Source organism: Gopherus evgoodei, chromosome 12 (genome assembly GCF_007399415.2).
Source record: "Gopherus evgoodei ecotype Sinaloan lineage chromosome 12, rGopEvg1_v1.p, whole genome shotgun sequence".
Classification (NCBI taxonomy): Eukaryota; Metazoa; Chordata; order Testudines; family Testudinidae; genus Gopherus; species Gopherus evgoodei.
The window spans coordinates 24,582,557-24,598,220 of NC_044333.1; the positions used below are offsets into that span (position 1 = coordinate 24,582,557).

Consider the following 15,664-nt stretch of genomic DNA (forward strand, 5'->3'; position numbering starts at 1 on the left):
AGTCTCAGCGCGGGGGTACTGAGATAACAGCCCCCCCGTGTCAGGCAGTGTGTGGGTGAGGGGCTATTGGGATAATAGGTTTTACCCCCCCTAGTCTCAGCGCGGGGGTACTGAGATAACAGCCCCCCCAGTGTCAGGCAGTGTGTGGGTGAGGGGCTATTGGGATAATAGGTTTTACCCCCCCTAGTCTCAGCGCGGGGGTATTGAGATAACAGCCCCCCCACCGTCACGCAGTGTGTGGGTGAGGGGCTATTGGGATAATAGGTTTTACCCCCCCTAGTCTCAGCGCAGGGGTATTGAGATAACAGCCCCCCCACCGTCACGCAGTGTGGGTGAGGGGCTATTGGGATAATAGGTTTTACCCCCCTAGTCTCAGCGCGGGGGTACTGAGATAACAGCCCCCTCCCCGTGTCAGGCACTGTGTGGGTGAGCGGCTATTGGGATAATAGGTTTTACCCCCCTAGTCTCAGCGCGGGGGTATTGAGATAGCCCCCCCCGTCAGGCAGTGTGTGGGTGAGGGGCTATTGGGATAATAGGTTTTACCCCCCTAGTCTCAGCGCGGGGGTATTGAGATAACAGCCCCCCCCCGTGTCAGGCAGTGTGTGGGTGAGCGGCTATTGGGATAATAGGTTTTACCCCCCTAGTCTCAGCGCGGGGGCACTGAGATAACAGCCCCCCCCCAGTGTCAGGCACTGTGTGGGTGAGCGGCTATTGGGATAATAGGTTTTACCCCCCATACAGACTCAGGCAGTGAGGGGGGGTATTGAGATAACAGCCCCCTCCCCGTGTCAGGCAGTGTGTGGGTGAGGGGCTATTGGGATAATACGTTTTACCCCCCCTAGTCTCAGCGCGGGGGTACTGAGATAACAGCCCCCCCCCCGTGTCAGGCTGTGTGTGGGTGAGCGGCTATTGGGATAATAGGTTTTACCCGCCCTAGTCTCAGCGCGGGGGTATTGAGATAACAGCCCCCCCCGTCAGGCAGTGTGTGGGTGAGCGGCTATTGGGATAATAGGTTTTACCCCCCCTAGTCTCAGCGCGGGGGTATTGAGATAACAGCCCCCCCCGTGTCAGGCAGTGTGTGGGTGAGCGGCTATTGGGATAATGGGTTTTACGCCCCCTAGTCTCAGCGCGGGGGTACTGAGATAACAGCCCCCCCGTGTCAGGCAGTGTGTGGGTGAGGGGCTATTGGGATAATACGTTTTATCCCCCCTAGTCTCAGCGCGGGGGTACTGAGATAACAGCCCCCCCCGTGTCAGGCAGTGTGTGGGTGAGCGGCTATTGGGATAATAGGTTTTACCCCCCTAGTCTCAGCGCGGGGGTACTGAGATAACAGCCCCCTCCCCCGTGTCAGGCAGTGTGTGGGTGAGGGGCTATTGGGATAATAGGTTTTACCCCCCTAGTCTCAGCGCGGGGGTACTGAGATAACAGCCCCCTCCCCCGTGTCAGGCACTGTGTGGGTGAGCGGCTATTGGGATAACAGGTTTTACCTCCCAGTGTCGGGGAGGGCTATTGGGGTAACAGCTCGCCCCCACCCGCGGGAAAAGCGCTCCCCAGGGTATGGGCAGGATGGGAGTGTGGAGAGAACCGACAGTGCCCAGCTCCAGGGGGTTTACCAACCCCACAAAAACAGCCCCTCTCTTTAAGAGAAGCGGGTGTCTGATTGGCTCTGGGGACTGCCAATCGGGGCGGCTATTGCATCATCTCTGCGGCAGACAGGCCTCTGATTGGCTAGGACGCTGGGCCGAAGGAGAAGGGTTTCGCAATCGCTGCTCGCCTTCACTCACCAGTTTAAAGAAAGAGACTCGGGCCCAGCCCGCGCCCCCTCCCTGATCGATACCGGTCTCGATCCCCGGGCCAGGTGAGGCGCGGGGCCGCCCCGCCGCGCGCACAAACCCTCCTCCCATCCCTGGTGAGGGGAGCCGGCCGGGCGCGGTACCCCGGGGTGGGTGCGGGATGACACCGGGCACAGGCCGAAGCGGCGCGGGAGGAAGCGGTGGCTGCTGTAGAGGAAGGGGGGGGCCTATAGGAGAGTTGTGGGAGGTTACGGGGGGCTGGGGAGAGTTGGCGGGTGGGGACGGGGTCTGTTAGAGATGTGGGGGGTCTGGTCAATGGGGCGGGGTCTGAAGGGGTGGGCATGTGTGGGGGGCTGGTCAGTGGGGGCGGGGTCTGTAGGGTTGGTATGGGGTGGCGGTGGGGGGTCTCAATGGGGCGGGCTCTGTAGGGCGGTTCGGGGTGGGGCTGGGAGTTGTGGTCGGTGGGGGTACGTGGGGGGGTCTCAATGGGGCGGGCTCTGTAGGGCGGTTCGGGGGGCTGGGAGTTATGGTCGGTCTCAATGGGGGCGGGACTCTGTAGGGGGTCGTGGAGAGGTAGGTAGAGAAGGGCGTGTGGGGGGGGCCGGGACTTTTCTCGGTGTTGAGCATGGAGAGCGTGTGATGCAATCTCCAGGCAACTCTCCTCCCCCCTGGGATGACGTCATGCTTGGCACGGAGGAGGGAGCCCGGCCGCTGCTCCCCGAGTCCCCCACCACACCTGTTTCCTGATGGGGGAGGGACACACACAGAGCGCCCATCTCCCTCCCAACCCCGTGGGGCAGCAGTAAGAGAAGGGTGAAGGGAGAGCCAGGGAAAGCCACAGACACACACTCATGCTAAGAGAAGAGTAAATACTGGCATAGGGATCAACCATAAGAGGATGATTGGGGCCTACAGTACAAAGTCGAATATCTTCTCCAGAAAGTTTATTTGTTTGCAAAATTTATAGTTGCAGTACACAAGCTTTTATTGCACTTTTGGAAATGGAAGATCCAGTCACTCAAAGACATCACAAGGTGTGATAGGAGCACAGCATGTTAATAAAAATATTTAGTATCCATATTTATGCATAGCTGGATATATTAGCTACTATGTTAAGTGATTCCTTCAGCTTTCTTTTAATACCTTAGAGATCAAAATAGTTTCTGAATAAGAATATAATCCTCAGGGTTCAGAATGAAGCCCTCCTTTCCTGTTGGATACTGTACCAGTCGTCTAATTTCCTGGCAGGAACCAGTGTTGTAAACAGCACTATGCAGGTCAAAAGGGAAGTCAAAGATAACCTTAAAAACAAAAAAGTAATTTTTAAAAAGTATCTTATATGTGGTGGTGGGGAAAGGTACTTTTTAAAAATTGCTTTTTTGTTTTTAAGGTTTTAATAGTTTAAAATGGTAGTAGAGACTTGGGAATTAAAGGTGAAGAGTGATGGTTTTGTCAAAACATTACAACTTTTTTTGTAGGGTTCCCAAAGGGGGAAACTGTATATGGCTATTTGAAAATGTATGTACTGCTGTATTTCAGCAAAATTACCTCCTTAAGATCCTGAGAATTCTGAGCTTCAGACTTCTGGTTTTTCTTCATCAACATCACAAGTAACATGAATAAAAGGGATGAAAATATGGTGTTAGAATAGGGTAGTTCTTTTGAGGGACACTTTTACAGGGGCATGAGTCATGTAGCTAGAAACTTAGATCACTGGAAGCTTTTCAAATGTTTTTGTAAGTTGAAAAAAATTTCAAAGTGTGTAAACTAAAGAGTTAATTTTTTAAAAAAGTCCTCTGTATTGTTTACAACTTGCATGTTGGGAACTTGAAAATGAAACTGACTGTAAATGAAAATGAAATTGACTGTTGACTGAGCCAGAGGAAAATATATAAATATTGAAAAGTAAACTGAATTTTAAAAGTATATTTCAATAACCTTATGATGTTGTTGGTAAGTATGTACACACCTTCATCTGACATTGTCCTTTGTTTATGGTACATGTGATGTCCTCCTCTTTGCCAGAAAAACCCAGGAAATCTGCAGTTCAGATTTTCCATGATTTTAGGGAGCTAATAATGATCTTGAATTAAAATATAGAGCCTTTTAAAAATGGGTATACGTTTTTCCTCTTTTGGACCCTTCACATTTTGAGCATTTTCATAAAACCTTTGCTGTTCCCAGACAAAACTTCATATCCCCACATAAATATTAAAAAAAATAAATTATTTGCATTGAATATACCTGACTTCGCTTTAGGCGTTCAATTCTGAAAGGTGTCAGGAAATGCCTTATCAAAATTCCTTAAAAAGTTTAAATGCAAAATTATTCCATATTGGTTGGAACAACAATTAGACACAATTTAAAAAAAAATGGGTCAAAGATGAAGTAAAAGATTTGTTTTAAAATTGGTTAACCTGTTAATTAACATATTTTAAAACCAGAGTTGAAATTACTTTGCAAGTTTGAAATTTTGTGCCTTTCCCATAACTTCTGAGAATCAGACTAATTCCTGTATCTTGTCCTACACCACAAAACTGATAAGATGACAGCTCCTGTATGATTTTTATTTTATTATATTTAAGACATTTGAAGTACTTAGTTACATTTCTTCATAATTAGATGTCATTTTTATTACATTGTTTTCTTATGACACACATAAAAAGTTGAGCTATCGAGGAAAGCATGGAAGAGGAATATTTTCTTTTGATCTTTTTTTGTGACAGCAGTTAGTGGGTAGTGGATTTAGGGCCCTGTTCTGAGCAGTATTGGTTCTGTGAGTTGAGAGTGCTTAGCAGGATTGAGCCTTTAACTGAGGTGTACAGGAAATATAGGTTTGGAGCTTTATTCTGTTGTCATTTATATACCATTATCTGGACTGAGTACAATCCTGCGGTTTTAGCTCAAGAACAGTCCCACTGAAGTCAGAAGGAAATTAGAAGTACTCAGCACCTTTCAGGTTCAGTTACTATTTGGGTAGTATAAACAAGACAGTTGATGTAAAATTATACACTAAAGGCATTCTACCTAGATGATCATAGTCAACTCTGTCTCACCTCTCAGAAAATAGGCAAGGAACAAAACTAATATATGAAGTGCTGAACAAGTGGTAAGAATTGTTACTCAAAAAATGAGCCAAATTAACATTTTGTTTGTTATCTCATAAAATCTAAACAGCCATAATAGAAGCTTCCAAAACAGTATATATGGACTTATAAAGGGACATTCTTAAGGACTTTGAAAGTGTTAATGTATTACCCTCCACTATTTATAACAGTATCTTAGAAGCTTAGGCGAAGGGAGGAATATTTGTTCTCTAGTGTGACAAATATAATTTACGCCTTTTCCTCTGCTTCTAAGAAAATTAATATGACTAGGATCATTGAAGTCAGATCTTTGTATTCTAGCTGAATGCTTATTGGGAGTTAGAAGAGTGAGCACCTGTTTTATTATTTTTTTAAAGTCTCATTCTTTATCTGATTTAAATACCATATATACTCATTCATAAGCTGAATATTTTTGGTAACAAAGTGATGCATGAAAGAGCGGGAGTCAGCTTATAAACGGGTCTACACCAAAACTTGATGATTTTAAACTTTATGGAATCATTGAATTGAATGTATAATACATTGTCGTTTTGTTTACCTGGAGCATCTGCAAGTGGCGCCACTTCCCGCAGCTCCCCCTGGCTGGAAACGGAAAACTGCGGCCACTGAGAGCTGAGGGGCTCCGTGCCTGTGAGCGCTCCTGGTAAACAAAACGTCCCAACTTGCCAGCGGCTTACACCTTGATGGGCCAGGAGCCAAAGTTTTCCAACCCCTGAAATATAGGGTTGGCTTATGAAAGGGTCATACAGTTTTTGCTACTTTTACCTATCCATTTTGCGGGGTTGGCTTATAAATGAACGGGCTATTTAATGAGTATATACGGTAATTCATATTTAGAGCCTAAAGTGTTTACAATCAGTACTTAATGTACTCCTTAGTATCACTGAGTGTAGTTGCATCCTCAAAACACCAAACAATCTCTTACATTTAAAGCAATATACACATTCAGATACCCTGCTGGTAGCTGGAAAAATGATTACATTTTGCTAGGGGATTTGCTTAAACTGCAGGCATGTGCATTGTGGCCTCCACTGGATAATGTTCGGGGTTCTACTGAAATTGGGTGCTTACCAGCTGATGCCTGTGGACCTATAACAATCCTCACTGAGCTATTACCACATATCTACTACACAGTTGTTCAAATTGCTTATTAAAGAATTATTTACTCTGGAATCTCTGCTTGTAGAAAATGGTAGAGAGACAGCCTGGGAGATCAAAGTTCTCTGTTTCAGAATAGATGCAGTACAGTCAGCAGCAGTGCAGACTTCCCAGCATTGCCAGCCAACAGTGCTGTACTCTGAACTGGACAGATCTTTTGGGAGAAAATAGTTGGTTTGATAGTCTTCGCAGAGAAGTGAAGCGCTGCAAGGACAATTGGTGCCAACTAACGTGGAGTTTTTTGTGATGTGGACATCTCTCTAGCAAGAGTTGCACTTAAACCACTAAACAGCCATCAGCTGGTGGTAACCTACGATTACTATCTGAAGTTTGAAGGTGCCACAGTCTAAGAACATTTAAAAGAGCATTTGAATAGGGAGGAAAATTGGTCTTTTCCTCCTTCCCCCAAGCTAATGCTAAAATCACATTAAATACTTACAGTAGGAAAACAAAAACCCATGAGATTTGGCAACATGAAAAGACTTGTCAAGGGTGGGGTGCTTGTTGGGCATGGGCTGTCTGGGTCCCACCTCCTCTTCAGAATCCTGAAAAGTACAAAAAGCAGTTACTGGAAGTTCTGTTACTAACATGTTCTCTAGCTGGACTTGTCCAAACTTAGTTAATAAGGGTCTTAGAGTAACGTACCTGGGTGCTAGGATAGGATATGTCCAAAACCAGCAACATGACAAAAGTTACATAAATTGAGTGTAATTAGAAGATTCACATGGGATCTGTTTGAGAGAGAGAAAATTCTGAGAGTGTTAGAGCTTCAGAGTATTATTTGGGAAGGTAATTTAGGAGACCTGAGATACCTTAGGCATGTCATTTCCCTTTTCTGTGCCTCCGTTCCCCCACCTGTAAAATGGGGATAATAATACTGACATCCTTTTATAAAGTGCGTTGAGATCAATGGATGAGAAGTGCTGTACAAGAGCTAAATAATATAATTATTATCTGAGTCAGTAAAAGACAGGAATTCTCAAATGACTCCTTCCTTTATATTGGTGTGAAGTTGCATGCCACTTTCAGTTCCTTATGTGAACATTGACATATATGAATTGCTAGTGACTGAATGAAGCCAGCTAAGAAAAAACAAGGACCCCACAATAAGGGAATTGTCTTCCGTATAGACTGACCATAACCCTGAAGATACACATTTGTCTTTGCTCTTGCAACAGACATTAATAAGCTCAGTGTCTTGTTTACAACCAGCTGTGTTGATCTGTTATCTGTGTGCAGGAGTCAGATAATCCATCTATTGTGCTGTGCTCTAAACAATCAGGTCTTGTCAGTGCAGGGTCATTTTATGCAAATAAGGTGTTTTCCCTTAATCCAACATGAAGAGAACTCAATCCTGTTTTTGACCTGTCAGTACTTGTGGGTCCCATCTGTTTTTTAAATATACAGCTTGTGTTTGCAGGCTCAGTTGCCTCAGCTTGTCTGTGGCTGAGGTAGTTCTCTTAATGTGACTATCTGTCACAGCCTTCACATGGTACATGTTCAGCTTGTACATTCCTGGTTTGCCTTGATTTCTCACGCATTGGCTATACATCTTGCCTCTTTGCTGGGTACAACTGATTATGATACTTCTCTCTTACTTGCTTTCGCTTTTCATGTCCTGGGTTGTTTTATGAAGGGTCTAGAGGATACAGTAGAGAAATTTGCAACTTTTTGTGAATAGAGTTTTGATTTGGAAACAGTAGAATTCATACATACATTTAAAAACAGTGCTTGAAAATGTAGCGTAGTTGTAACCCTGTCCGTCCCAGGATATTAGAGAGACAAGGTGAGTGAGGTGATAATGCTGGTAAGCGATGTGTGAGATTGTATATGTGGTGACTTACAGATTTTTCAGGCATCTGTGCTGTTCTTCTCTCTCTCTAAAGTGGAAGTCAGAGAACAGGAAGTAGGACAGAATTCTCTTAATGGAACCATGTAATAAAAGAAGACAGTATCGATTAGGAAACCAATACTTTAATACTATCTAAGTTTCTCGTGACATCACAGTCTTCAAGCTCTGGCCTCACTGTACAGACTGTTACCTTAATGCTTCTTGCATTTATTTGAATGCATAATCATTCAACTAAATACAGTTGTGTATTTCAATGCATGATGCTCAATTACACACATAGTGCATTGTTATAAAGTTGGTTTTCTTTTAGCCTAACTTTGCTTCGATTGACGTTAATGGTGTGTACACTTAAGCACCTTGTTAACTGTTTGCAGAATCAGGGCCCTAAGTTATTGACAAGCTTGAAAGTTTTTTCATCTTTATTTATAGTCACTTGATTCATTGCTAAAAGACCGTCTTACACATTTCTTATATATAAAAAAATCACTTTTGTTCTGAGGAGAAGCAGAGAAATTCTAGCTCAAAGGGTAACTTGTTTGGAAAGTTATAAAAGTGTCAGAAAATAGGGACTTTGGACTTCTTGGCCATAACTACTATAAATACAATGATACCCTTCATGGTGACAGTTTGTGATCAAGAATATATTGTAAGAATTTCTTTTGCAAGGCTACTTGTTCTCCTTAAAAAGAACAATTAGCATGTTAAGCTAACACTTTCTCATTAAGCTAACACTTTCTCATTAATCATTTTGGCTGCTACTTCATTTTGTCACAGTATTGTGAACTGAAATGGGAACACTTTATATCGGAAAGCATTCATTCAGACAGAACAAACATGAATCAACTTTGCAGTTTAAACACATAAAAAATATTTTTCATTTACCTTAAATGAAGTAGTTATTCCACTCTATTTAGCATTGTTAGGCCTTAATTGGGGCATCATAGCTTCAAAAAAACAGACCCAAGTGAAACAAGTTAAAAAGAGGGCAGATAAAAGGTTTGGAAAATATTGTAAGACTTATTCAGCCTAGAGAAAAGGAGATAAATTCGAAACTTGTCTACATGTATGTACAGGAAGGGATAATCTAAAGAGGTCAAGGATCAACGATTACTGTTGCATCAAGAGTCAGACTATTAATAGGTTTACGCTGCAGCAGTGAAAATTCAGTCTGAAAATTAAGAGGAACTGTATAATTGGAGAAAAAGTTAGACAGTAAAACGTGTTGCCAAGATTGGGGTTATGAAACTGGAGCTATTCAAGGGTGGCTAGACATCAGGGATGGTTTTGGAATAACTGAATTCATCCAAGCATAATATCGGGAGGTTGACTAGATGACCCACTAACAATCCCTTCCAACCGAAATGATTCAATGAGACTTCTGAAATAGCTCAATAATGGCAGTTTCTCTGTTTCCAGCATAATAAGCTGTTACTACCAGATAGATGTGCCAGCAGTAGTGTACCAGCACTAATGCTAGTGAAGTATAAGATCATAGCTGAACATAGCATTTTAAATGTTTCACAGAATTTATTTTTCTGTTAGGTTCAACTTGCCCTTAATCCATGTGAAGATTTGCTGGCAACATATTATAGAAGTTATTAACAGTTTTTCAACATCTCTAACAAATCATATTGTGGTGTTGAAGAGTCTGTCCAAATGAGCAAAACATCACAGCAGAACACCACTACAGAAGCAAACGGTATAAGTGTGATTTACACACAAGCACACACAAGTGGTTTGCAACAGGTTCCTCAGCTGGTGCCAGTTAGTCCTGGTGGTGGAGGCAAAGCCGTGGCTCCAAGCAAACAGGGCAAAAAGAATTCCTCTGTGGATAGAAACAGTGATGAATATCGCCAACGCAGAGAGCGCAACAACATGGCGGTGAAAAAGAGCCGGTTAAAAAGCAAGCAGAAAGCTCAAGATACGCTGCAGAGGGTCAACCAGCTGAAAGAAGAAAATGAACGTTTGGAGGCAAAAATTAAGCTCTTGACAAAGGAACTTAGTGTACTTAAAGACTTGTTTCTTGAGCACGCACACAATCTTGCAGACAATGTGCAACCTATTGGCACTGAAAACACCACCACAAACCCAGATAACTCCGGACAGTAGACACAATCTTCAAACTTCACAACCTCGTGGACTGAACATTAGAGATGCAGCCCTCTCTGCACTACTCATTCAGTACAGAGAAGGAATGCTGTTCTAACTTTTTAAAGATCATCTTGTGGGTATTTTTTCTCCTTTTAGGTTTAACACTGAAGATTTGATACAAATAAAATGTAAACTGTTTTGAGTATGTTTTAAAGTGTTCAATATTTTCTGCTCTGAAAGGTTTGGTTAAACAAGTAAAAATGATCTAAATGGACAAAACTAGGAGCCTCATGTCAGTGAAATTGGATTTCTACAGCAATGTACATTCACCATCTTATATTTTGCATATTGTAAGGAGTACAGTTGGGAGGTTTTACTGCAATACTGATGGATAATTAGATGAAATATCTGTTCAGTACCCTTTAAAATGTATTTCTTAAGCAGTCTTTTCTACATTGTGTATTACAAAACTTCAAAGGCCAGGGCAGAAATTTGTTTTGTAATTTGGTGGGCTACTTCAATTGTGTAGCACAAGCCCTATCCAAGATAATGTAGATCTCTCTTAGTCATAGTTAACGGGGAGTGCCTACTAACAGTGCCTAGTAATGGTGAGCCAGGGTGCTTACTAATGTTTTCTAAAGACTACTACATTCTTTGTGAGAAATTGTAATGTATTATGACTGACATACACAGAAAATTGGCTCACAACCTGTAAATGGCTGTCCGGAAGCATCATGTATAGGAGGTAAAGTAGGATGACATTTTATTTTTATAACCCCTTTAAGTCTGTGTTCAACATGCTAGCATTATTCATATGGTGACGTTGGGTCCTTATAGCATCATGTTTTGGTCTCCTGAAAATGTTTAAGTTCTGTAAAATAATTGCTTATTAGAATCACGCTGCTGCCAAGATGCAGGTATCAGGATGAGAGTAACACACACACCTTGACTAAAGCAATGAAAGGGCTAATGCAGAACATCTGTTCAATCACAATGTAGACTACTTGATCCGTACTACCATACAATACCAGTTATATGGCTGTTTAGTTTAGCAACTGATATCCTGCAGAAATCCAAAGTAATTTTAAAAAGAAATGCCTTTAGTTTTAATAACTGATGCAGCAGACTTTCCTGTAGACACCATTGCCATGCGAAGGAGTATTTTGAATCTTGTTTTATTTTTTTGAAACAAACAGATTCTCTCTAACAATGTTTTTTTTCTTAAATTTGATAAGTCCCTTACTGTGACCCATAACGCAGCAGTATGTATTATACTGAGGAGTTAAACTAGAAAAATGAAGCAGGAACTTTGATGTAACCTTAATTTATTTTCATTTTTAAATGTTCCATTTATGGTATGTGCGTTACATATAACCCGTGCGTCTGGCTAGTGAACTATTACCTTAGTTTTATTTCCCTCCTACATTACTTGTTTCCATACTTGACTTTGTAGTATGATTGTGTGTATTGTGTATGTATTTAGGAGGAGAACTTGGGTAAGATCTTGGTTAGATGCTAAGTTAGAAAATAAAACTTACAAAACATCCATTTTGAGTTTAAACTTTTACTGCAAAGATCATCAACCAAGAAAGACTTTTACAGCTTGTCCTAGTTCATGGAAGTCTTTTACAGAGAGAAATTTTCTGGTTCTGGTCACAGCTTAAGTAGGTAGGGTTGAAATATCAGAAGCTAATAAAAATGTTTTGCCTCAGAGTCTAGATCGTGCTGCCTCTTCTTTGCCCTCATGCATAATAGAAGCAACAGCATATTGGGGCCCAGGTGGAGCCTCTACCTTATACCCATGATTTCCTTGCCTATTCTAATGAGGATCACTGCCTGCAGGGACAGGCTAGGCCACAAATGGTCTGAGTAGAATCCTTTTCAGCTAACCTTATTTGTACATTAGTAGCTCATTATGGTGATGTTGGGGCAGCTTAGCCACATTTTCTTTTCTTTTATCTTTTCCTGAATGTATTAAAGAAACTGGCCAACTTATTTTCATATAATCTAAATATAAAGACAACATCCATAGTTGGAAGGAGTCTGTAATGGAGCTTTTAAGGGAATCCAAAGCTATTTAAAAAGGTGGATCAGTATTCCTTGATATAAATTAGGAAAGTGAGGCAGAGAGATTCAGGGCCTGTTTTTTTTATAGGTGTTGATCAGCTCCATTTCCATTGGCTTCTGCCACATGTACTTTACATGACCCACAGATGATCAGTACTTGTGGAGAGAACGCTAGGATTATTAGCCTGTTGTCCTGCAGCAAGTCAGTGTCAGACTAGAAATAGAATGGTAGCGATTTACATAAAATAAGGTTGTTCAACTCAAACTGCTGGCAAGAAGGTTTGGAGGTCTCTGCTGTAGTGGGAGCTGGACTTATTTCTGGTATATATTTGGAACATCAGCTCTCCACTGGTGATTAGCAGTAATTTTCTGAAGAGTCACAGGGAGCCTGTCCCCATTCTTCATCTATCTTCTATTAAAAACCCTTTTATTCAGTCAATTAAGGCATGTCCAACAATTGTCCAAAAACCAGCTTGGTCTGAAGTCTCACTCAGAAAAGCTTCTAGAGTTTAAGTTCCACATCCACATTCCTGGAAACTGCACTGGAGCCAGCATATTAATGCTATTATGAAAACAAATCAGTGGGAAAAGGTGCCTTGGGAGTATTTCCTGGTTATTTGTGCCTATGCAATGGAAAAGCCGCAAATGCTGAAGTTATTCACTTTAGTTGTATTTTCTGAGAAATGGTTCAGGCAGAAGAGCCTCCTCCCGCCCACATTCCTATGGCTGAGCTGTGGAACATCCCATTAAACATCAAAGCATTGGACCTGTTTAGGCTCTGTATTGGCCCTAATTTCCCTACAGGGAATTGGTGGCATTCTCTTGCCAGCTTCTAACTACCTGAGGCCTGATTCTCAGTGACAGTAAGTCCATTTTACATTGCTCTGGCAGTGTAAGGGGGTATTAAAGTGGGCTTACATTACATTTACACTTTATATTCACTTTGTAAAATGCATCCCCAGGGACCTTTGAGTACTACTCAGTTATAAATGATAATCTATAAAAACATGTAAATCCTTGTATTCTTGTGAATGAAATCTAGCTTTTTATTTCAGAACTGAACATTCAATACTTTTGCACAACCCAGAATTCAGTCCAATTGCACGCTAAGTTTAAGAAAGATATACAGTATGATTCTTCAAAGCTATATTTGCTATTTTTACTTCCGTGAATATGTAACTTACTTTCCATTTCTTTAGTATGGAACAACCTGGTTAAAAAAAAGCGGAGTTTTGCCAAGGCAAGTGTTGTGAGTTATTAAATCCATTGGGCATTAAGTTTTTTGGGAGTGGAATGTCATATATTTAAGTTGACTATTGTAGCAAGCACCAAAAACTTTTAAAAATGAAATTTGGTTTTGTTGCTATAGATGTGCTTCCTCTTACTTTGTTAATCAAGGCAACCTTGCAGTAATTACCCAAAGGTCCATTGTATTGGGGTTGAATGTGCTGACACAGAATCGCTTTTTTACTACAGAATTTTTTTAGGGTCTCAAAAGTGCATGGGTTTTGAGGACAATTGTGTGGCTTTCAAAATGGCTGAGCCCTTAAAAGAGAAAACAGTCTTAAGGATGCCACTCTTCCTGTGCTTATACTGAGGATGAAATTTCCATCTTTTTTAACTTTCATGCTCATTACAGTATTGTTGACACAACTCTTCTCAAGATGAGGGTGGCATAGAATAACCACTGTACTGTGTATCCTGTATAATTGCAGCAAACAGATAAGACACATAGCCAGGTATCTGAGGCAAGTAGACTACAGCCCTCATTACACATTTTCATAGTTGTAGTTGGCCTCAGTAAGTTTTGGAAACACGTTCCATATCACAAGTAAAGCTATAGCCAGATCATGGAAGGGCAGTTTCCCCTGCAGAATGCCATGATTTGTGCAAAGATTCCAGACTCTTAGCATTTACTGGAAAATTATAGTCTGTTTCAAAAAAATTCCTTTTAACGCTACACTCACTGGTTCTGATTCTGAGTCAGTGTAAATCAGTACTAACTATTGAAGTCAACTGAATTACACTGATGTAAAATGAGAAATAGGCCCTTTATAGTCATGTTGGTTGTGAAACTCATTACTCTAATTCTGAAGACAATTGCAAGGCAAAGTTCCCTCCTCTTCCCACTGCTCACCTCGTCATTTAAAAATCAGTATTACGATATTGTTTGTATTGCAGAAGCACTTAGGAGCTCCAGTCATGGACCAGGAATGATCACATATTTAATCTATGTAGAATCCTTGTTTGATGATTCCCATCATTACTGAAAAGAGCTCTGTCTGCATTACCCCCATAGACAAAGGCATACTCCATTCTTTTTGCCTGAGGTTCTTATATCATATCATGCCTTTTCCCATCCAAGCTGATGATCTAACATGTGACTCAGAAAGGAATTAAGGACAAGACTTGGCAGTCTAGCTATAATTACTCCCCACACCCAAAAATGTTTATTTTTGTCCTTTTCCTTTTCTAGCATCTGCCATTGTTCTCTGTATCACAAAAACTGGAGCCTAAGCATCTGAGTGGTCTCTTACCTGTGCATTGCCTGCCAACTCTCCTCCAGTAAGCAAGGCTGGACAGCGTTTCATCAATTCTGTGTGGTGTTCAACACAGGCCTTGGTAACTTTGAGATACGCACCCTCTTTCCTGGCAGCTGAAGATTCTGCTGCTAGGACACAGCACTTGGAGGTTCCTGAGCTGGTCACTCATCTAGCTATTTAAATTATAGTGCCAAAAAGTTAGTATTTCAGACTTAAAAAAAACCCAACTACACACACTCCAAACTCAGGCAAGACAATATCATGAGTTGTGCACTCTGTGCACTAACAATGTGCTCTCCAGTTTCTTCTAGTTTAAAATAATTAAACACTATGAAAAGATTGAAAAGTGATTTGTTTGCATAGGGACCTTTCTAACAGCAGTCAATGCGCTTGCCTTACTTGACTAGAGAAGTGCCCAGACTGCAGTGTGTCCCTTTAAATACACAAACCCATTGACACAAGAGACTAAAGGTTCATTATTTTAAATGACATGTAATTGGGGGATCAGTTTCAAGAGAGATTGTGCTGAATCTATTGTTAGTTAAATAATACACAACTATTGTCAAAGGAATAGTAGCATGGACCTTAACTCCACCAAAGGCTAGTCAGAGACAAGGGTTTCCTTACCTGGCTCCCAGCTGTTCCAGCACACACAGGCTATTTAACATAATACATCAATCTTACTTCTCTTCCTTGGAAACCTGCAGTTCCATGGGGTAATATAGGGACACAGTGGATTACTTCTATTGTTAACTGTACAACTCAGACACATACTAGTACTTTTCTCTTCTTCCTCAGTAATTGGTGGGATAAAGTCTTCTAAACTGGAGATTTCAACGTGTACCTATTTCAATGGGGTTTTTCAAGTTCATTTTGGATTTTATGCATTAGTTATTCATGCTGATTATACAGGACAAGCATATCCCACATGCATATATAGAGACCGGTAAGCAAGGTTCTATGCAATCTAAGGCAAGCTTGACATAAATTTTGTGACAAAATCCCCTGCATTCCTCTGTTTGTACAGCACCTAGCACAGTGGGGGTGTTTAGG

General features: G+C 41.5%; 1 protein-coding gene across 4 annotated transcripts; it reads left to right on the top strand.

Moving 5' to 3' along the window:
- Positions 1-1,727: 1,727 nt before the first annotated feature.
- CEBPG (CCAAT enhancer binding protein gamma) lies at positions 1,728-11,715 on the top strand. 4 transcript variants are annotated; one of them, XM_030581647.1, is made up of 3 exons: positions 1,728-1,858; positions 2,761-2,827; positions 9,453-11,715. In XM_030581647.1, the coding sequence occupies exon 3, from the start codon at positions 9,567-9,569 to the stop codon at positions 10,017-10,019; it is 453 nt and encodes a 150-aa protein (XP_030437507.1). In that variant the 5' UTR covers positions 1,728-1,858; positions 2,761-2,827; positions 9,453-9,566; the 3' UTR covers positions 10,020-11,715. The 4 variants fall into 4 exon arrangements, with proteins under 4 accessions (XP_030437507.1, XP_030437505.1, XP_030437509.1 ...); XM_030581645.1 differs by lacking the exon at positions 2,761-2,827; XM_030581649.1 differs by lacking the exons at positions 1,728-1,858; positions 2,761-2,827 and adding an exon at positions 1,889-1,909.
- Positions 11,716-15,664: the final 3,949 nt, after the last annotated feature.